General features: G+C 29.8%; 2 protein-coding genes across 2 annotated transcripts; one reads left to right on the forward strand and one right to left on the reverse strand.

Moving 5' to 3' along the window:
- Nucleotides 1–2,808: 2,808 nt before the first annotated feature.
- On the forward strand, nucleotides 2,809–8,165 carry LOC125875628 (protein trichome birefringence-like 43). The gene is made up of 5 exons (XM_049556625.1): nucleotides 2,809–3,110; nucleotides 5,125–5,299; nucleotides 6,246–6,424; nucleotides 7,549–7,707; nucleotides 7,796–8,165. The coding sequence occupies exons 1-5, from the start codon at nucleotides 2,809–2,811 to the stop codon at nucleotides 8,091–8,093; spliced, it is 1,113 nt and encodes a 370-aa protein (XP_049412582.1). The 3' UTR covers nucleotides 8,094–8,165.
- A 70-nt stretch (nucleotides 8,166–8,235) lies between these two features.
- On the reverse strand, nucleotides 8,236–9,328 carry LOC125875630 (protein STRICTOSIDINE SYNTHASE-LIKE 10-like). Its single transcript, XM_049556627.1, has one exon. It carries the CDS (start codon nucleotides 9,297–9,299, stop codon nucleotides 8,247–8,249), a length of 1,053 nt encoding a protein of 350 aa, XP_049412584.1. The 5' UTR covers nucleotides 9,300–9,328; the 3' UTR covers nucleotides 8,236–8,246.
- Nucleotides 9,329–23,462: the final 14,134 nt, after the last annotated feature.

Raw genomic sequence — 23,462 nt, forward strand, 5'->3', positions numbered from 1 at the left:
AAATTGACTGATTCATAAAATTAATCTATCAATGTCACATAAAATGAGATAAAAGTAGTAATATGTATTGTTTAATGTGAAATTATTGAAAACTACGTAAAATGTATTATAAATCTTAACAATTAACAACATTTGATTGACTCTTGAAATTTTATCTATGCTACATACAATGAGACAAGCAGAGTAATATATATTAAGTATTTAAAAATTACGTACAACCATATTGCTTTCTGTAGGCTTCGAATTATCGTGGTCATTTTTTTAAGCTGATATAAGTTTTGTACATTTTCTATTTTTTTAATATTATAAATTGCAATAATTAATAATTTCAAATATTTTTAAAAATATATTAAAAATTGAGTTGGTTTCGAGAATTTTATTTATACTATATAAAATGGGACAAAGGAAGCAACATATATCATTTACAAATGACTTAAAAAGCATTAAAAATTATAATAATTACCAATTTAAAATATTTAAAAGCTATATAATATAGGTTCACTCTCAGAATTCTATCAGGCTCACATATATTGGGACAGAAAAACTAACACATCTCATTTTAAAATTACCAAAAAAGTATTATAAATAATAATAATTAACAACTTAAAATATCTAAAACACATTTTAAAAGAGTTAATTTTGTAATTTTATCCATATCACATAAATTATGACAAAGTGACCAGTATTGTTGGTTATTTGAAAGTTATATAAAAATATTATAAATCACAATAATTATAACTTAAAACATTTTTTTAAAAAAAATTAAAAGTTGGATGACTCTCCAAATTTTATTTGTGTCACATAAATTGAGACAACAAAAATAACATATATTGGTTCCATTTTAATTTATTTGTCTTATTGTTTTTTGGGTTTTTTATATTTAAAAAATGCGTAAAAATACTATAAATCATGATAATTAATAACATAAAGTATGTTTTGAAAAAAATACAAAAAATTCCACTCATTCTTTAAGTGAATCTATCGTAAAAATACTATAAATCATGATAATTGACAACATAAAATATTTGACAACATAAAATATTTCAAAAATGTTGTATGTGGGTAGTCTTATTGTGCCTTGAATAGTGTCAAAGAAAATACAAGTTTGTGATAAAAAAACTTATTCCTTTATCCACGCAAACAATCGCTTCAAAAACTCCGTTATTAGCGACCCAAAACATACCATTTATATTATTGGGCCCGTGCATAGCACGGACAACATTATCTAGTCCTATATAAATACCTTATTTTTTATGGACGTCTGTATTCTTTTCTCATTTGGATCGTCCTATGTGACCACATATATGAGGTATCTTCCAATAATTTATTGTGATTTCTGGTTAAGGAATATGAAAGTGTAAACTTAACTTCCAGGAATTTAAGGTGCCATTAATAACAATCTCCAAATTAAAACAATAGAGTTAATTTGCCAACTAATTATATCCTTTAGTACAAAGTCAACTCTTATAAATGATTACTGTATTTATTGTTAGTTTAACAATTTATTTAATTTCTATTTAAAGAAAGGTCTCAGTAATACAAGGGGATTTTGCCGGTAAGTTTAAATTTTTTAAAATTAAATCCTCATATTTTCTGACAGTGACGGCAATTATCAGATCCAATGACACCGATTGATAGATTCCTAATGCAATAAGTTAGAGAATAAACTATTTTTTATTTACATATAAATTTTTTAAAAATTATAAAAAAAAACATAAAAGATTAATTTATAAAGGACTTTAAAATAAATTGCCTTCATTTTCTGTCTACACTATTTCATTATTATATTAAAATTACATAAACATGCAATACGCGATATATTTTACTTATTATTTGGGAACGTGCCTTACTATAATTAACTACACTTCGTAAATATTTCCTCCATTTATTTTTATTTCTCACATTCTAATTTGGCACCTACATTTAAAAATAAAATTGACATTACTATATCTCACACTATTCTTATAAATTAATGTTTAATATTAGGTTTTAGAAACTAATTTGATAATAAGTAATTAATACTAAGAGTAAAACATGAAAAAAATTAATTCTATTTTCTTAATATATAATATAAAAATAAAAATATTTTTTGAAATAATAGATAAGTAAAATGAACTAGAGAATACTAATGAAAAGTATATTTAGGACACAATATCATCACCTATTTTTGTTCTTAAATTTGAGCAAACATGCAATTTTTGTTACTTAATACTCATTCGTTCATTTTTATTTGTCTATTATTTCAAAAATAAATTTTCACTTTCAGCTTTCAATTTTAACATATCAAGAAAAAATATTTATTCATTTTCATATTTTATCATTAGCATTAATTAATTAATTCCAAAATCTGATACTAACATCAATTAATAATAAAATAGCATAACAAACTAGCCATGTCAATAATTATTTTATTAACAATCATATCAAATCCAAATATAATAAATAAAAATAAACAAAAAGAGTATTAAATAATAAAATTTTGACACAATAAAAACCGTAAATTTAAATTCCCCTTTGGGAAAATTATGAACAGGTATAAAAAGCAAAATAAACCGCCAATTTAAGTCCGAATATTCAGCAATTAATGAACGTGGCCATTAAAATAATAAAATCTCCCTTTTTCTCATTTTCATTTTTCCTTCTTCTTCTTCTTCTTCTTCTTCTCATCACAATTAAATAAAACAAATGACTCAGTAAATTATTAATTAATTTCATCACAAATCTCACCCTTTAAATCCTCCTTCACCTACATTATACCTTACAACATAACTATCCCATTTTCCCTTTTCTCTTTTTCTTCTCCATACCATGAAAAATCCTCTAATAAATTTTCATAATTGCTTCTTCATAATCAACATTATTTTGTTTATCAATAATGTTGATTTTCTAGTAGAAGCAAAACATAACAAGCTACTACACCCTCCCTTCAAAAAATTGGGTGCAAATTGTGATTTATATGATGGAAAATGGGTTATAGATTATAATTATCCACTTTATAATGCCAAAAAATGTCCATTTTTACTTCAACAATTTGATTGTGTAAAGAATGGTAGACCAGATAAAGCATATCTCAAGTATAGATGGCAACCCACAGATTGTAACTTAACCAGGTAATAAATTGCATCTATCTTTTTTATTAATGTTTTTCTTATTAACTGTTATGCTTTTTTTCGAAAACATCTCTTTACCTCAATAAAATAGCGATAAGGTCTATGCACACTATATCTTCTCCATATCATATTTAATGAATTTTTACTGAATATGTTATTATTCTTATTGCTGAAATATAGATAGATATAGAGGTGGGGATTTTTTGATCGAATTGCATGATTTCGTATGTATCGAAAGTTGATTGATGACAAGTGGCTGATAAAAGTTATTAATACTTAAAATCCAATGCTTATGGTGAGGGTTGAGGCGGGGAAGTTAGAAATTTCGTTAAAAGAGTTTTCAAGAATAAATATGTATATTGTTTTTATATATGTATAGTATAATTTTTTTAACAAAAATCAATTGACATTCTTTTATTGTATATGGCTGAGTCACTAGGTGGAGACATAAGTTTCCGAATTTTATGTATAGCTTATTAATGGACGTTTGATCATGTTTTATTGTGAAATTTGAAAAATATAATTTTTATTTTCAAAGTTGAAAATGATATTTAGTAATTGAAATTGTGCTTAATTATGGATATAAATTAGAGTTGTTTTTAACTTTTTTATGAGTGAAAAAAGTGAAAAAATACTTTTTGTTATTTTTTGAACTCTATTTTTCACATTCAAGTTGAATTCTAGATGTTTATAGTTAAATGTGCTTTCCAAAGTTCAACTCTAGAAAAAAGAAGTGAAACAATTTCATAGACAAATAACTTGTACCTAAGTTTTTACCTTATCGTTAAACGTTCGATTCCCCATGCCCTCATTTAAAAAAAATAAAATGTTCTCACCATTTCTTCAATCTCCTATCTGATATATATATTTTTAAAAATAAATAAATATAGAACATATGGAGAAACTTGTCTCATCTATATCGTGCTTCGTAAATATTCGATTATCTAGGTGAACATGTTTTGCTTGATAATTGAATTATTTGTTTTCGTGCATTCTGTTTTTTGCCATTTACGTAGTTAGTACTCCTATGTCCGACCTACAAACCAAAAGGTTCCTTTCTACTTATTTGTCTCAAGTCTCAACTTAACATAACATAATTCAAAATTTCAAAGAGTTAAACAAAAAAAAAATCGTCTTTTAAATTGTTAATTCTTGTGAATTATAGTATTTTTATATAATTTTAAATATATAAATTATTTTTTAAATTTTTAAAAAATTATATGACTAAATGCACAATCAAAACAAAATAAAAAATTCTTAAAATTCAAACAAATTATATAAATTGAAACGAAGTAATTAATTGAGATTCCTCGATGAATTACTAATCTAACAAATGCAGTATTCCCGCCTACGTTGAGTATTAATTGCACCAACTCGTGATCTCGTGAAATCATTTATTATTAGAAATTTAAGTCATTTAATTATATATATCATTAATATAAATGATTTTATATTATCTTGTGTCATTTCACATGTTATATAACTTGTAACAATTAACAAATTAACTTGTTTTATTTTCAAGTTTCCACTTTTATATTTTCAAAATGTATATTTTTAGGAATTTTTTCATCATCTATTAAAATAACCATAAAAACATATATCTTTTATATATTTAATTAGCCATTATAATTATTTTGAACAAGCGATTAAATGTGTTAAAAGTCCCTTTTTAAAAAAATGGGAAAATAACTTAAATATGCACCAACACATAAACTTTTTGAAAAATGTATAATATATGTAAAATTTGTGTTAATATATATATACTGGTTAACTACTATAAATATTTATGATGAATATATAACTTTTCCCTCTTTATTTTGTTATATGTCTTTCCATGAAACATTAGTAAAAATATTTTCTTAAAATATATTTATGCTGGCTAACGACTATAAATATTTTCGGCGAGCTGAATGACCAAATATGTAACTTTTCCATATATATATGTCTGTCTTTCCATGAAAATATTACTAGTAATTTTTTTTTTCTTGAGTTTAATTTTTGTGTATACACATAGGTGGGATGGAAATGACTTTATGAGGAGAATTAAAAAGAAGAAGGTATTATTCGTGGGAGATTCATTGAGCTTGAATCAATGGCAATCTTTGGCTTGCATGCTTCATTCTGCCTTTCCAAGTCTTAATTACTCTGTCACCAGAAATGGACCACTCATGTCAACCTTTTCTATACCCGTAAGTGAATTCGGAATTTAAATTTAATGATTTCATAATAAATATGATTTGTTAAGTATATATTATTCTTCTTCATTGCTTTCGTTTTCTTCATTTGAGTTTGATGCACTTGAGCGGAGGGTTTATCGAGAACAACCTCTCTACCTACTTGAGATAGTGATAAGGTTGGCGTAGTGAGATTTTACTGAATATGTTATTGTTAGTATATTATAGTATTATTATTTGACAAATGATGATAGTTATTAATAAATGGTAAATTAACTAGAAAATAAGTGAGTAAATTATTATAAATTTAATCAATACAGACAATGATGCAAATTTAACATATAATATGTGTAATTAAATGATTTGACACATAATAATTGGATAAATTGTGAAGATTCTCATATATTTATTTTATATAAAAAAAAGAAATTTTCCCATGTATTGGGGGGAGTTGAATTTATGAGAGGAAGGTACATGAAAGGGACTTGACCTTACCTCATAAAGTGCAACGCAAGATAAAAATTGTGCAGATTCAAAAAAATAAATATTATTAATTTATTTGTATTAAGTAATTGAATTAATAATATTGTAACAATTTTTTTTTGTTATTGGGTAATCAATTTGGGAGTACAGATGAATCAAAAAATTTATATTTCAATTAATCAAATGTTAAATATGTACCACAAGGATCAATATCGAAATTTATTGATACTTTAAGGACTAATACTGTAAAATTTCAAGATATACATATATAACTGATTCGTGCTAAAAAAATAGTACATTCAATTGAACCTGTTAATTAACTAGCTCTAAATCCGTCTCTAACAAATCATTTATCATCCTCTTTTTGCGCTTAATTTCTCACATTTGTCTTTTTATATTGTCAATGTCAAATTGATATAGTTATATATAACAATCTCTCAAATAATGTTTTGTTTATTATATTGTTGAATTTATGTAGTCAAAGCAAGTGAGATTGAGTTATGTGAGAAATGCATTGCTGGTAGACATAGTGAAGGAGAAATCAAAAAGAGTACTAAAGTTGGACTCAGTTGCAACTTCTTCAAAGCAGTGGACTGGTTATGACATTTTGATATTTGATACTTGGCATTGGTGGCTTCATACCGGAAGAAAACAACCGTAAGTTTTATTTTTATTAAAAAATATTAGAGATTTGATGTCTAAATTGAGAACAACATATTAGTGTGATTTCATAAAAGAAATCTCGAAAAGGCAGAATAAATCAAAAAATTGATAGAATATCGATAGACAGGGTGGGTCCAAAAATTTGAGAGAAAATCGACTGTCTGACATTTTCTTTTGGGAAAAAAGTCTGAAATATATTCAAATTTTGATCGAAATTGTTGTGACAATACCGAACTTTAGGAAGGACCTTTTACCCCCTACACTATTTAATAGTGTATTTTAAAGGTATATATGTGCCCACATGGACATCATAAATATTGCATCATTATAAATAGTAATGTGTCCACATGGACACATATATACCTTTAAAATACACTATTAAATAGTGCAGGAGGTAAAAGGTCCTCCATAAAGTTTGGTATCGTAACAACAATTTCAGCCAAAGTTTGAAGTATTTTTTAGCCACTTTTCCCTTTTCTTTTTAAAAAAACTAATAAAAAATTGACGGATGTTTGTAAATTTATTTTCACGCAAAAATTATAATTTTTCAAATAGTTTTTTATTATTTTTAAAAAACCGATGCATTCCCTAGTTTGTTTTTTTGTCATAAACTGACAGAGTTGGTTGTCCTTGGTTTTAAGTTTTAACTGAACCTGTCAAAACTGACGATGCATAATTCATCGATTTAGCAAAACGGACCATATCCGTCGGTTTTAGCTTGACTTTGACCCAATTTTTAACAGTGAATCTTACTTCTACCTTTGTGAGGTAGAGAGGTTGTTTTAGAAAAATTAATGTCAGAATTGAGAACGAAAATTATATTAGTTGATTGTGGCCTACTTTGAACCCCTTCATTATTATCGGGATGGAGACTTAGAGAGAATATGATAATCCTCATAAGTCATATCAAAATCTATATGATTGACCTCCTTGAGCCGAGGGTCATTCAGAAACAACATCTCTATCTTTACGAGATAATAATGATAAGCTCAGTGTACACTCTACCCTCTCCAGACCCCACTTGATGCAATTTCAATGAATATGTTATTGTTGTTCACCCTAGTTCGTATTCTATACAAATTATATATTCTACTAAAATTGACACTAAAATTTTGCAGATGGGATTTGATTCGCGATGGAAAAGTCCTACATCAAGATATGGATCGTTTAAAAGCTTATGAAAAAGCCTTGATAACATGGGGTAAATGGATTTCCAACAACATTAATTTCAAGAAAACTAAGGTCTTTTTTCAAGGCATCTCCCCTGATCATCGCAAGTAAGATTTCAGTTAAATTTCGTGTCTAATCAAATAATGTCATATGAATTACAACGTATATACTAATTTTATTTTATTTTCTTTACAGTGGCACCCAATGGGGTAAAAAACCCAACCAAATGCAATGCAAAGGGGAACAAAATCCAGTAAAAAAACTAAGTTATTTAGGAGGTCAAGATGAAGCAGACATATTATTGGGGAAAATTTTGAGCAAAACAAGAAAGCCAATACATATGTTGAAACTCAACAAACTGTCACAATATAGAGTTGATGGTCATCCTTCTATTTATGGAAACCCTAGATATAAAGGCATGGATTGTACACATTGGTGTTTACCTGGTGTACCTGATACTTGGAATCAACTTCTTTATGCCAATCTCATTTAAATTGACAAAAAAAAAACATTATTATATCACCAAACATTTGAAAGAAATGACAAAATCATATTACAAATTTTTATTTTATATCTCACACAATTGAATATCACCTAATAAAGGAAATTATTAAATTTACAAGTAGAGCGGTCTGATACTTAAAATTCACAATCCATAAACTCGCAAAAAAGGCATCACAACAGAACCAATCCATAACTTTCCATCTTTCTCCTCAATTTCACTTATAGACCTCAATGTCTTGCCTTCAACATCTTCTAGAACTTCCAAAACTCGCCCGTCGTCACTTAGCTTGATGGCGGTAGGGTGTAGCTCCTCTTCGTCCATTTGCTGAGGAGTGAAACGTAACATTCCAAATTTCGAATCTGAAATACTTGATACTGATCTTATTGCTTGTAGCGCTACCCAAAATTCCCCTTTAGGGTTTATTCTGATGTTGTCCGGAAACCCGGGCAACTCAACAAATACATCATGTGTTCCTGCTAGGGGACCTTTAAGCCAATACCTTAAAATTCTAAAATTTGTAGTTTCAGTAACTAGTACAAAAGATCTGTTTTTACTCAACGCAACACCATTTGCAAAAGCAAGGTCACCTAATAAAACTGTTACTTTTTTCGTTGATTTAACATATTTCATTAGCCTGCCAGTCGTATCACCACTCGAAAAAGATGTGAGAAATTGCCAACGTTGATACTTGGTGCTTGTATCCGTGAAATAAATCACATCACCATCAATGTCAACATCATTTGTAAAGACTAAAGGCTTACCTTCGAAATTTTGAACTAATGGCGTTGCTAGTCCTCCTTTTGAACCAACAACTTGTAGTCCTAAATACGCGTCAGCAATGTATAAATCACCTGTTTTTGTATCGAATCGTAAGCCTAATGGCCTTCCACATATATGTTCCATTTCAGGAGCAAATGGTAAGGTACAATTCCTTCGATGAGAAGAAGTAACCGCGAAATCAGCCCAAAATAATTGATTTTGTGACCCTAATTGCAACTTGAGAATGCGTCCATCGGCTACTCCTATGTATGGACCTTCTCCTTTTGGATCGAACGCAACACTCTCTGGTCCAATAGCTCCGTTAAGATGGATAATTTTCGATTTTGAGAGAACATTTTGAGATTTATCAAAGGCTAAATTTAATGAAACAATTTGTGCAACGATGATCAACAATAATATATTTGAAGCATTCATGGATGGGAGTTTTTTTTTTTTGTGATGATGTATGTTTAGTTTTTTTTTCTTCTAATTTTATAGGACATATATTTGTGTTTATAGGCTTATGCGGACAGACATTTAAATGTGGATATCAAAGTCATACACAGAGAGTAGACCCTAGACAATTTAATTATTAATTGTGGTCAGAAGCAAGTGGCCTTATATACAGTAATTGGTTAGATCGATAGAAAAATGCATGCATGCAAAAGAATAAACAAGTAGGGTTACTATATTTATAGTTAGGTATGATTACCATTATTCGTTATCTACGATTTAAATGAGAGCATTTAGTTTTTGGGTCTGATTTTTTCAAAGTTCATTAGTATGTTGCTGAGTGTCTTTTGAAAACAATCTCTTTATCTCCACGAGGTAGTGATAAGATTTGGTACGTATATGTTACCCTACTCAGATCTCACTTGTGAAATTTTACTGAATATATTATACCGAATATCAAACCGGATTAGTTTGACTCGATTTCATTTTTTTCTAATTTGGTTCTTTAGTATGATTTTTTTTAGTGTGAGATGATTAATGAGTTATTTTTTAAATTTCAAAAGGGCTATTTTTTAGCTTTTTGTTTTCGAATAAAACTATAAAATATGAGTTTTATAGATCCACTTGTGAAATTTCACTGGATATGTTACTAATGTTATTACATTATTTTTGTTAGTATGTACAAAATATCAAACCGAATTAGTTTGACTCGATTCATTTTTTTCTAATTCGGTTCTTTGGTATGACTTGATTAATGGAATATTTTTCTGCTCGTAAAATGAATTATTTTTTAAAACTCAAAAGGGCTGTTTTGTATTCTGAACAAACTATAAAATACGAGTTCTAATAGATTCTATTAAGGAGTATGAGTGTATTTAATTACACAATTTGCCTTTTTAATAAATTAATCTTTAATTTTAACCCTTAGCAATCAAACTTATTCTAGCAAGGTATATATTTTTTTAAAATGTGGTACATAACTTGTGAAATATTATGATGCAAGAATATAAATTTATACCTTCCGAAAAAATTAGTTAACGTGAGAGGCAAATATTAAAGGTCAATGGGCAAAATGCAAATGACCCATGTACAATTATTATGTTAAAAAGAGTAAGCATTTTAATTATTTTTTAATCAATAAATAGAGGTTGTTCCTAAGACCATCTCCAATCCACCTCTATTTTACTCTCCATACTCTATATTTGGAGACTAAAATAGAGAATGGGCACTCCAACCTACCTCCAAATCACCCTCTATTCTTCAAATTTAGAGAGTTGAATAGTAGTTCCAAATTTGGAGAACTACTATTCACACTCTCTATTTCACTTTTTCATTATTTTATTATTATTTCTATTACTTTTTAATTAACATATTATTTTACATATAATTCTATTAATTAAATATCTAATATTCATAATTCTTTTTTAAATGTAATATAATATTTTTAAATATTATTTTATATATACTATTTTAATTTCAAATTAATAGTATTTTAATTTTTTTTCTAATTTTCGTGAATAATAAAATTTTATTTTATTATTAATTTTCATTATAAAGAATACGCAAAATTAAAATGGCAAGATGAAAAAATTTAATTTATAAATACAATACATGATATGATAATTTAAATACAAGATAACAATACAATACATAACATAATAATTTAAATACAAGATAACGATACAATATAATACATAACATAATAATTTAAATACAAGATAAAGTACAATACATAACATAATAATTAATTGATCACAACAATAATTTAGAAATTCGGTAGGTCGTTTCCAGATTTAGCACTATTCGGAAAAAATTAGGATATGATTCTGAGAATTGTTGCGATTGTGATGGTATACGATATGGGTTATTATTTAGCTGATGGTATATATCCTAAATGGTCTACAATTGTTCAAACTATTCGTGATCCTCATTCCCAACAAAAGAAATATTTTACGATGAAACAAGAATCGTACCGAAAGGATGTTGAACGTGCATTCAGAGTTTTGCAATTATTGCAGGACTGTCACGTTTTTGGAGAAAGGAAGTGCTACATGATATAATGACTACATGTATTATACTGCACAACATGATAATTGAGGATGAATGTGATCTCACTGCACCAATTCAAGATGCCATAGAGGCTTCAACTCCAACTATAGAAATGGTGATAGATGAAAATCTCCGGTTTGAACAATTTTTAGCTAGACATAAAAAAATTAAGGACAAAAATGTTCATTTTGAACTCCGTAATGCATTAATAGAGCATTTATGTGAGCAACGTAATAATTTTGAAAATTGAGTGTTTATGTAATTGTATGTCGGTTTTATTTGAATTTGTTCCCTAATTTATGTATTATATTATATTTTCTTGCAATTTATGTTCTTTAAAAATTTAGAATAAAAAATAATTTTATATCACATTAAAAATTATATAAAGTAATTATTTGGGAAAAAAGAAATAAAGGATTTATATTATGAAATAAGAAAATAAGAATGAAATAGAAATAATAATATAATATTGAGGAGAGAGAAAAAGATTCCTTTTTCGAGAGTAAAATAGAGAATTGGGTTTAAGTTGATTGTCTGAGAAAATAGAGAACTCTTTATTTGAAGAGTAAAATAGAGGATTGGGTTGGAGATGCAAGGCCAAAGGTAACTATTTTGAACTGTATTGACATTATTTATTGGTCGGCCAAAGGTAACTATTTTGAACTGTATTGTCATTATTTAATGGTAGGCCAAAGGGTGGCTATTTTGAACTGTATTGCCATAATTAGCTACTCCATATATAATAAACAAAACATAATAGTGCGTCAAAAACATATATAAAATATTATTATTTTCGCAAATCTTATATTTGAACAATCAAATGTTTATATTTTTTACCAGGTTGTGGTGCACTGGTGAAAGTATTTCACCCTTAATCAAAGGTTTTGGGTTCGAGCCCTAGGTATGGAGAAAATCATGTTGGGGGTGCCACCCCTGAATAGGCCCCGTAGAGCGCAATCCAAATTTAATCAGAGTTTTAATGTGGGTTCCGGACACCGGGTGGAAAACCAAAAAAAAAATATATTTATTAAAATGTCAAATTAACTGATGAGACAATTAGTGTTGTTGTAGTCAATAGTGGATGCATAATTTTTATTAAGGAGATTCGAAAAATAAAAATGTATAGTGCTTGAAATTTGAACTTCGAACCCCAAAGTAAATTTTGAAATGTCTAAACCACTAAATCAACCTCTAATCTTATGTTCAAGAAAGGTTCTAAATCTATATATATACATTAAAAAATTCAAATAATATTTCTATATAGTGTATTTTTTGTCAAGGAAGCTCGGGTGAACCCCTTGCTAAGATCCGCCCCTGGCTGCAACAGTGATGATAACCAATACTTTCTCTGTTTCAATTTGTTTATCCTATTTTTTTTAGTCTATTTAAAAAAGAATATCTCATTTTCCTTTTAAACATTTTTTCAGTTACAACTTTCTACGTGACATTAGACATAATTAAGGGCAGTATGAGATCTACATATATATCTTTAATTTATTAAGAGCATAAGATTCAATTATTTTATTTTTTTTAAACTTCGTTTCAAGTTAAAAAAGGACAAATAGATTTGAAGCATTCATAGAGCATACGTGTTTATTTTCCAGTGATGAGATTTATGTCCAAGTTTTTTTTTTCTTTTCGTAGGAGCTAATTGTACGTATCAAGTGGATTGACTTTTAATCATATTGGACCTTAAAGTTATATAATATCCTACGTACAATATATACAGATTTAGTGCTGGACAAGTTAGTAATTGTTGTCAGAAGATAAGCAAGCTGTATTTAATAATTATCTATATATATCAAACTTTTTAGTTCTATCAAAAAATTAAATGCATTCATACTGAAGATAAAACAAGTTAGTAAGATTTGAAAATTTTATGTAATATTGATTATTTGAAAATATAGAGCTTTTTCTGGGATTCAATGGGCGAAAGAATATCTATTAATGAAATTCACATATCTTGAGTGGAAGCCTTAGTTTGAATCCTTGAACTGAGGCATTTCTGGGTGTTAAGCATAAATGGAAAGGTTTAGGTCGATTAAATTCCCCTCAATCCCACTTAGAATAGGCTAAAACTACATAGTAGGGTGTATGCGTGAATGAGAAGGCTTAGGTTGACTAAATTTCCCTTAATCTCACTTAAAATAGGCTAAAACGACATAATAGGCTGCATGTATTTGGTAAAAAAAACATTTATCGAAAAATAGGCGCATTCTTTAGATATACTTATTTTCTTATGTTTGGTATACAAGTAAAAAATATTATTTTACAAACATTTAATTTGAATACATCTAAGACAAAATTATGAAGGATGGGGTCAAGATAGGTGACAGAGGTGGGTGGAGATTGGGATATGGGGTGGTAGGGAGCGGAGCTACTATATAGGGAAGGGTGGGTGGTTGTGAGGGTGTAAATTAAAGGAGGCAATACGGCTTGTTTTTTCTACTTTCATTGGATAAATTATTTTTCTTATTTTCAAGAAGTTGCTTATTTTTCTAAAAAAAAAATATTTTTTAAAATTTTTTAACCACCGAACATCAAAAAAAAGAAAAACACTGTTCACACCAAACACACCCCAAATGTAAAATAATTAAATAAAAACGTGAATTAGTACACAGTATTATTAAAGCATAACTATTTGTCACGCCATCAAAATTTAACAAGCGCAAAACACAATTAACTATTTGTCACGCCATCAAAATTTAACAAGCGCAAAACACAATTACTTTAAATTAAAGCATTTTACTAGTAAAAAAATAAAAAATAAAAATACTATAATTAGATTACCAAAAAAAAATCGCCAAAAATTCTAATATGATTGCCAACATTATTATTCGAAACAAAGATTCTCTTTCCATCAAATTAGTAGAATAAACAATTTTACTTATCTTTTCAAAATTTCAATAATGAATTCTACCAAGTATTATTGAACAAGTCAAAGATCACATTATCAAATTTTCGACATATATGTCATGTCTTTCAAAACCCAACAAAAAACTACATCACATTATTACATTTAAATGTACATACAAACATTTAAACGTGAACGTTATCATAGAGAAAGTAGATACTAGACAAGTTAGTAGTTGTCTTCATAAGCCAACTGCCAATGTCTGCTATAATGTCCTTTTCTAATTGGAATACATAACAACAACCAAGTGGTATATTTAATGCTGACATAATATATATAGAGATAATGAGTGTGTCTAGACATCTACAACGACGTAAGCAGAATTTTATGAAAGATGTCCAAATTTTGAATAGTAAACTAGAAAAAGAAATAACTCTACAGGGATTCAATCTTACATCCTCGTATACTCCTGCATCCAATTGTCACTGATCTACTGTTCACTTCACGTCAAATTTATGCGTTTTTTAATATCTTACAGCAAGGAATTGATAAAGTAAGATTTAACTTATATATATTGTAATTTTTCGATGTAGTTTGTCCAGTTGAACACTCTAACACCACCGTAGTGTTAGTGATATTGCCCGCTCTGAGCCTAGGTCCACACTACTTTAAATGTCACTAGTTGGTAAGGTCTGTTTATTTATATATCCAATATCTTTCTTGTGTTTTGTCGATGTGAGACTTCTTATCTTAAGATGGGTTTCACATACACCCTCTCTATGGACTCAACGTCTTAAACTCAATTGAACTCAGGCCCACATCGACAAGACTGACACGTGAGTGGCTCTGATACCATTTGTAACGGCTTAACCCGCTAGTGATATTGTCAGCTATGGGTCTAGGCCCACACGACTTTAAAACACGTCACTAATTGGTAAAACCTACTTATATACCTAACATATCTCTTTTGTTTTGCCCCTTGATCATCTAGACACTTCAATTTAATATAAGTATGTTTTACAAATAACTTCGAAAATGTACATCTACATATATACTCATTTAAAAGCGTGTATTTTGGAGGATGAAGTGTTTATGAGGTTAACTTAAACCAATTTAATTAAGATGTTTGAATGTACATTTTTGAAGTTGAATGTTTAACTGTCAATTAAGATCAATCAAGATTTTTCTTGGTATACAAAGTACTGTGACGAAGCTAGCATTTGGTATTGTATAAAATTTATATATCAACACTTATAGAACGGCTTTCTACATAATATATTTTTCATTATGAAAAAAATTAAGTTTCAAGGAGATTTAACATAGTTTTTAGAGAACAAATCTTTATACATGCATTTAGTTATAATTTATTGAATTTGTTTTAACTTTTAATTAGTGGAGTAGCATATCTATGATACTTCGAAGTAAAATAATTTAATATCTTTTTTTACCATTAAGAAATGAAAAAAAGATTTTTGAATAGTTTTTGCTATCAAAGTCATATTTAAATGTTAAATATTGTTATAGGTATAAAAAAATCGATCGTTACAAAATTCAAATAAGTGTCAAAAACAAACAAAATTGTTATAAAGAGGTATGATTATAGTTTGGTTATTTAGGTATATTTTAATTTGTGATGGCTAGCTAGTTTCTTTTAGGGGATTCAAGATAAGATCTTGATTGATATTACATCCAGATCGTAGTAAGTGTTGTCTTGTTTATATTTAGGAATTCATTTATAAGGTAGCGCGATTGAATATTAAGAGAACGAGTAGAGGTGAAACTATTGAAGACAAAATGCATTTTCGATTTTATTCTCAGTAATTAATTTTCTTGAAGAGTACAACCACCTCAATTGTAATTTGATGTAAACTCTATATGGATAAGTTTTTACCCAATATTATCAAAGCAAAGCATGTACACTTAAATAATTGAATAGTTGCAAAGCATGATATAGAGGAGACAAACTTTGCCATGTGTAAATTAAGTTTTAAAAAAAATATATATTACATTTTTTATTAAAAAAATAAAGTTATTTGATACTTGTGTTATTGAGACATAATAAAATTTAGTGAATTTATCGGAATGGACACAAGCTACATCAGAGCTTTACAATCATAAAAACAGAACATGAAAAGTATAATTTGTTTTTGTTCCATCAATCACGTCTAAATGAAAAGCAAATTATAAGAAAACTAAATGACATCAAATTTCTTTCATTTCAATAATAATATTATTGTCCGCGCTTCACACGATCTTAAATAATAAATTTATATTATCGAATAATAGTGTCATAAATTTTAAAATTCATTATTAATTAAAATTTAATAATTAATCATCTTTACACAATTCTTCTAACATTTCTATATAAAATTCTTTAGTAGAAAGAATTTGTTAAAAACATTTTTCACTTCCATTAAAAACTTTTCGACCTAATATGGATAAACTTCTTTGACTTAAAGTTTTTAAAAAATAAATATGAAAAGGAGAAAATATTGGTAATATATAAAATAATAAGTATGGACCTTAAGATGTCGGTAGTTTTTTTCCCTTCCTCTAAAATTTACTTATTTCTTAATGTAAGTTGTTTATAATTTTATTTATATAAGTAGAAAAAAATGAAATGAAAAAAAGGAAAGATCAAATAAATTTATAGTCATTGATGAGATCAAATTTCCTAGTATCTTTTTTTTTTCTGGCACTTGTCTTTTTCTTTTCATTTATTTTCTATAGTATATAATTATTCAATTTTCTATTTATATTCAATTTTCTATTCAACTTCAATATTTCAATATTTAAGATATTATTTGAAGAAAAAAGAAGAGAGAAAATATAAAACTTGCAATATCATTAATGACAAACAGTAAATTCATAAAAGTAATAGTACACAATTATTTTGTTATATTTCATGAATTCAATGCTAATTATTATTATTTTATCGTGCATGTAACACCCCGTATGCTAGAACGACCAAAATGCAGATTTTCAGAAGTTGCAGGTGCCACCTACAGACCGTAGGGTGACCCACAAATCGTAGATGGGGTTCGTGGTTGGCCACTTGCAACTCCCTCCCTAGAACCCCAGAAAAATTTAGCTAAGTCCAAAACCATGCCCTACCTACGGACCGTAGGTGGGACCACGGTCCGTGGTCCAGACCCCCCCAGAACCCATCCTCTGAAGCCGAACGACGGCTGACCAGGACGGACCATAGGTCCATTCACGGTCGATCGATCAAGCCCGTCGTTGGCCTCGACAGTTTTAAGTCAGGGGTCATTTGGTCTTTTCCCCTATGTGTTGGGAACCTAAACTACGTCGTTTAACTCCTAAACTACGTCGTTTGGTCAGTTTAAACCTAGTAACTAAATTAGAACTTACCCTAGTTAATTCATTCTCCCAAAATCGATCAAACCAGAGCAAAAGAAGAAGAAAACAATCGACCAAAACCATTCCAAGAACACAACAAGTTCCCTTTAGTTCCGGCCCCGAAATCGAAAGATTTCTCCGTGAAATTCATCACCATGTATGTGGGATTTCATTAGTGGGTTCCTTTCATCCACTAGGTCCATATAATTCAGTCTGATTCTTGATTCCCTTCATATTATCTAGACCTAGGGTTTCTTGAACTTTAGAATATTGCTGTGATTTAGCTGTTAGAATATCCCTAATCAGATTTTCATGTTGTCGTAATACTGTTGCTTAGTTCCTTGCATGAAATTCGGAACCCTAGTTGTGTAGATTCGTCTTGTGAATGAATTACACTAGCTAGGACAGATAAACATATATACATGCCTCATTTTTCAAATGTTTCACTATCAGTATTTAATGTTGCATATTCAGTTAGCATGTCAGAATATTGAGCTATCCAGTATATTTCAGTTATGTTGTATTGTGCACATTTCCAGTTGGGAGTACGCTTAACACCGAGCTGGTCACGGTCAGTTACCCTCATAGTCCTAGAACTACATGCCCCCGTAGGTTTGTAAGTCCCCTCTGTGGGCATCAATTTTAGTGATCACGCCATCATGCCTCTATACCTTTGACAAGGTATATTGGGTCCTCTTGATGGGGCGTATACATTGGACTCCATGTTTAACTCACATGGTTTTATGTCGGTTAATAGTAGCTCCCACAGNCTCCGTGAAATTCATCACCATGTATGTGGGATTTCATTAGTGGGTTCCTTTCATCCACTAGGTCCATATAATTCAGTCTGATTCTTGATTCCCTTCATATTATCTAGACCTAGGGTTTTTTGAACTTTAGAATATTGTTGTGATTTAGCTGTTAGAATATCCCTAATCAGATTTTCATGTTGTCGTAATACTGTTGCTTAGTTCCTTGCATGAAATTCGGAACCCTAGTTCTGTAGATTCGTCTTGTGCATGAATTACACTAGCTAGGACAGATAAACATATATACATGCCTCAGTTTTCAAATGTTTCACTATAAGTATTTAATGTTGCATATTCAGTTAGCATGTCAGAATATTGAGCTATCCAGTATATTTCAGTTATGTTGTATTGTGCACATTTCCAGTTGGGAGTACGCTTAACACCGAGTTGGACTAGGGCCAGTCACCCTCATAGTCCTAGAACTACGTGCCCCCGTAGGTTTGTAAGTCCCCTCTGTGGGCATCAATTTTAGTGATCACGCCATCATGCCTCTATACCCTTGGCAAGGTATATTGGGTCCTCTTGATGGGGCGCATCCATTGGACTCCACGTTTAGCTCACATGGTTTTATGTCGGTTAATAGTAGCTCCCACATTTAAATTCTAGTGCATTGACCAAGTTCCCAGTTATATTTCAGTATTCAGCTTCAACATGTTAAGTACTTGGCCATTGCATTCAATTTAGTTCATATTCAGTAACTTTATTTTGGCAATGTCATGCTCCGAGGCTATCCCCTTGAAGGGTTAAACGTAATATATTCAATCAAAAATAAGATGGTAAAATGTAAGCAAGATTTTATATATATATATATATATATAACCTTAAAAGCATGAACTCCCTAACTTGAATGTTAAATTACTATAATACCCCCGGCCCAACTTAAAAGAACCAATTTAGTATATACTCTATATTTTATATTATATTATATTATATTTAATTATTTATTTGTTTTATATTATATTAAAAGCTTACACTTTTTCACATAGATGGATAGTGACTTCTTCGAAGGGTAGTGATTTTTTAAAAAAAGTTGTCACTTTGTTGATGAGTTATGACATTTCCGAATGGTTGTGATTTTTTGTTTGAAGGGTTGTGACTTATCTAATAAGGCACGATAAGCACCTTTTCATAGTTTCATTTGTTGTCTATAAATAGAGAGGTTTCCTCACATTTTTAATTTATGAATTTTGTAAGATTTATATTCTTCTTCTTCTTAAAACAAGGTAGATTGTGAGAATTGTTCAATTATGCAATTACACTATTTTTGTGGGTAAATTAGACAGATAAAAAAATTTAATGCAACAAGAAGAATTGAATAACTCAACTTCAAACGAGAAGACTATCTAGATAATCAGTATGTACTCATTTTCATTGCAATGCCAATACATATACTTTTGCAACAAATTATACTTGACAAGAAGTTCAATGATTTTATTTTGCAGCAACTTCTACTTGACAAGAAGTTCAATGATCTTATTTTGCAGAAACTACAAGTTGGTGTTCAAGTTGTGAAAAACCTCAAGCTATTGGAGAAAAATGATTTGATCCAAAACTTGTTTGAAGAGTCCAAATTAGATTTAATAAGTACTCCTCCGTTTCCAATTTAATTTATTTGTTGTACTTTTATATTTATTTAGTTTAATATAGAATGTTCTTTTTTTTGTGGGGGGGGGGGGGGGGGGGGGGGGGTTGGGCATGTTTAAGACAACAAAGTTAAAAGACATTCTTATATATTCTATATATCCTTAAATTAAAAGTCTTTTTTTATTTTAAAATTTGATATCAAATTAAAATTAGACAAATTTGTATCTATCTTATTATCTATTTATATCTATAATACCTTAAAAATATGAACTACCTAACTTAAGTGTTAATTTATCATAACATGGGTATACCCTAGATGTAACATGTCACATAGAACCCCGAAGGACTCCATGTAAGCCACTTAGCATATCATAACATAATATAATAGAAAGGTGCGGAAATTTAAAACATTTTCCATACAATCAAAGTCTCATAAACCAAAGCGGACGTCTTTAACATTGTCTCAAACCTTCTAAAATAACTTCGAATAACTCTTGGGACACAACCCATACAATAGTCTAAAACATAAAAGAAAGACATAAAGGAAAAGGTGATCAAATCCTCGATGTTATGAGGAGTACTCACCAAGTTTTCAATCCTTGCTATACTATGAACTTATCCTCGGAGATGGAACTCAAAATCGCCGAACTCTACATTTGATAAGAATGTGGGCAAGAGTATGCGTTAGTACAAAATGTACTAAATATGATAGCTAGCATAACAACATAGTCATAAGCATAATCTCCAACATAGATATATTATAAACATTAGTTAACATAAGACATACTCCATAAGCATAAGAGATACACCATGTTCATAAGCATAGTAAATCTTTAGATCTTCATAACATAAGAGAACTTACTTCTTAAGTAACCTCAAAGCATACTTCTGCAATACATGGATAAGACCCCATAATCTCACCCACGCTAAGTATCATTTTAGGTCATCATAATCATACTTACCATCTTTGGATCTCATTCTTAGCTTAATCCTCATAGACAAGGGAATCTCTCACCTTTAGTCAAACATATCAAGGAAGACAACTATAGCAACAATCCAAGCTAAGCATACAAGATATAAGATAACACTTCATAAGTAGCTTCTAGTCATACTTGTGCAATACATGAATAAGATCCCATAATCTTACCTATGTTAAGTACTCCTTTAGGCCATCATACATATTGATTATCTATTTGATCTCATATTTAGCTCAACATTCATGGACAAGGGGAATCACCTCTAGTCATACATATCATGGAAGGCCTATCAAGCTACAATCTATACAATTTATTATTCATGACATAATACATATTAAGGAAGCATAGGTATTCACCTCCATGTTCATTTTAAGGAATCATAGGTATTCGCCTCCATATTCACAATAGGGTGTAATGTAGGTATTCACCTCCACATCACTTTATAAGGATCATAGGTATTCACCTCCATGTCCGTCATAATAAGATATAGGTAATCGCCTCCACATCATTTAATAAAGACCATAGATATTCGCCTCCATGATCAACATAAAGGCTAATGGGTAATCACCTCTTGCCTTGCCTTATGAGTCATATACATAAAGGGTAGTCACCTCACACTCCTCATCATAAGACATGGGTAATCACCTCATGTATACTAACTTAGGAATAGGGAAAATCACCTCACATCCTTCTCATATAAAGGTCTTTGGGGGAACCACCACAAGCCTTATCACATTTCATAGTCATTGGACTTAGATTCATTTTAGGTGAGCAAACCTTTCAACCTAGAATCATTCTATGTGAGAGAACCTTTCATATCATATCATATTCATGCATAAGTGTGTATATGAGAATATCCTTTCACAACACAACAACATATCATAATCATAAACACTTTACTCTCAAAGTGTTCTTAAGCATATACATAGATTTCATAAAACATGCATGAATCTCATACTTTACCTCCTTGAGGTTTCTAAGCTTTTCTTTAATAATCACATCTAGAATTCTACATTAGAAATGGATATCATCATAACTCAAGTGATACTATCACTTCATACATTCAAACATTCATGAGGTAGATTAGGTGAGTAAGTTTCTTCCACAACAACTCTATCTAATAGTCTACCATTATCATATAAGCTTCACTCTTAAAGCCTTAACATACACAATTCAACACCTTAGATTTACTCTCAAAGCCTTACTTCTTACAATCACCATACACACCTAGATCACAAGACATTATAATCACATACTTCATTCTTAAGTGCTTCTAATCATATATCATCATAAAAGTTCAATATCAAGCCTTACTAGTCATGATCCATCACATATACCTTATTCTAATTCAATTCATGTCCACATGCTTTTATTCTTGAACAATTACTACACATATCATCAATTCTAGAAGATCATAGAATTGTAAATGTTACTTAGTGATGTAAGTTGTTTATAATTTTATTTCTATAAGTAGAAAAAGAAATGAAATTAAACAAAAAAAAGATCAAATAAATGTATAGTCATGATGAGATCAATGTCCTAGTATCTTTTTATTTTTTGGCATTTGCCCTTTTCTTTTCATTTACTTTCTTTAGCATATAATTATTTAATTTTCTATTTAGCTTCTAAATTTCAATATTTAATATATTATTTGAAGAAAGAAGAAGAGAAAAGATATAACACTCGTAATAGCATTGATGACACACAATAAAATCATAAAAGTAATGAATTCAATATTAATTATTATTATTATGACCATCACAAAATAAGTGTTGTCTATTGTAACACCTCGAAAACCAGGCTTAGAAAAAAATTGCAGAATTTACCTGAAGCAGTGAACCACGACAGGGTTCACGGACTGTGATAGGGTCCACGGTCCGTAAACCTGCCCGTGGTCCAGACTTGGACTTCACCAGGCCTAGGCGTCAGACCACGGGACCCTTCACGGGCCATGGTGGCCCCCCGTAGTGTCAGACCAGTAGACCTCCCAGCTTGGCCCTAGAACCCCCAAGTCTAAGTGAAGACCATGGACACTTTCACGATTCGTGGTCCTTTGCATGGTCCATGGGAGCTTCCGTGGAGTTTAACCAGTAGACTCCCAATATGAAGCCTCTAGACCTCAGCCCAAGTGAGGACCACATGGGGACCTTCACGGTCTGTGGTCCTCCACAAGGGCTGTAGTAGTGGCTGTAGTCTAGACCCACAAATTTTCAGAACCAAGTCCAGATCACGACCGACTTCACGGTCCGTGGTCCCTTTGATGATCTGTGAAGATGGCCATGGTCAGCCCGCATGCAGCTTTAAGTCAGGGTTATTTCGATCTTTTTCTATTTCGCTGGAACTATAAACTACGTCGTTTTAACCCTAAATTACGTGGTTTTGATTAGTTTTAGCCTGAAAACATAACTAGAACATATCTAAGTCAGATCTTGCATCAAAACTCAGAAGTTTAGAGGTGTAAAAAGAGAAAGAGGCGACCAACCCTAGTTCAAGAACGCATTAAGTTTCCTCT

The sequence above is a fragment of the Solanum stenotomum genome, chromosome 9 (assembly GCF_019186545.1).
Source record: "Solanum stenotomum isolate F172 chromosome 9, ASM1918654v1, whole genome shotgun sequence".
NCBI lineage: Eukaryota > Viridiplantae > Streptophyta > Magnoliopsida > Solanales > Solanaceae > Solanum > Solanum stenotomum.

Bases quoted from the DNA above. Each gene is read 5' to 3' on its own strand.
- LOC125875630 (XM_049556627.1), bottom strand. From the start codon at position 9,299: ATGAATGCTTCAAATATATTATTGTTGATCATCGTTGCACAAATTGTT.
- LOC125875628 (XM_049556625.1), top strand. From the start codon at position 2,809: ATGAAAAATCCTCTAATAAATTTTCATAATTGCTTCTTCATAATCAAC. The intron at 5,300-6,245 runs GTAAGTGAATTC...GAATTTATGTAG, and splicing joins TGTCAACCTTTTCTATACCC to TCAAAGCAAGTGAGATTGAG. The intron at 7,708-7,795 runs GTAAGATTTCAG...TTTTCTTTACAG, and splicing joins ATCTCCCCTGATCATCGCAA to TGGCACCCAATGGGGTAAAA.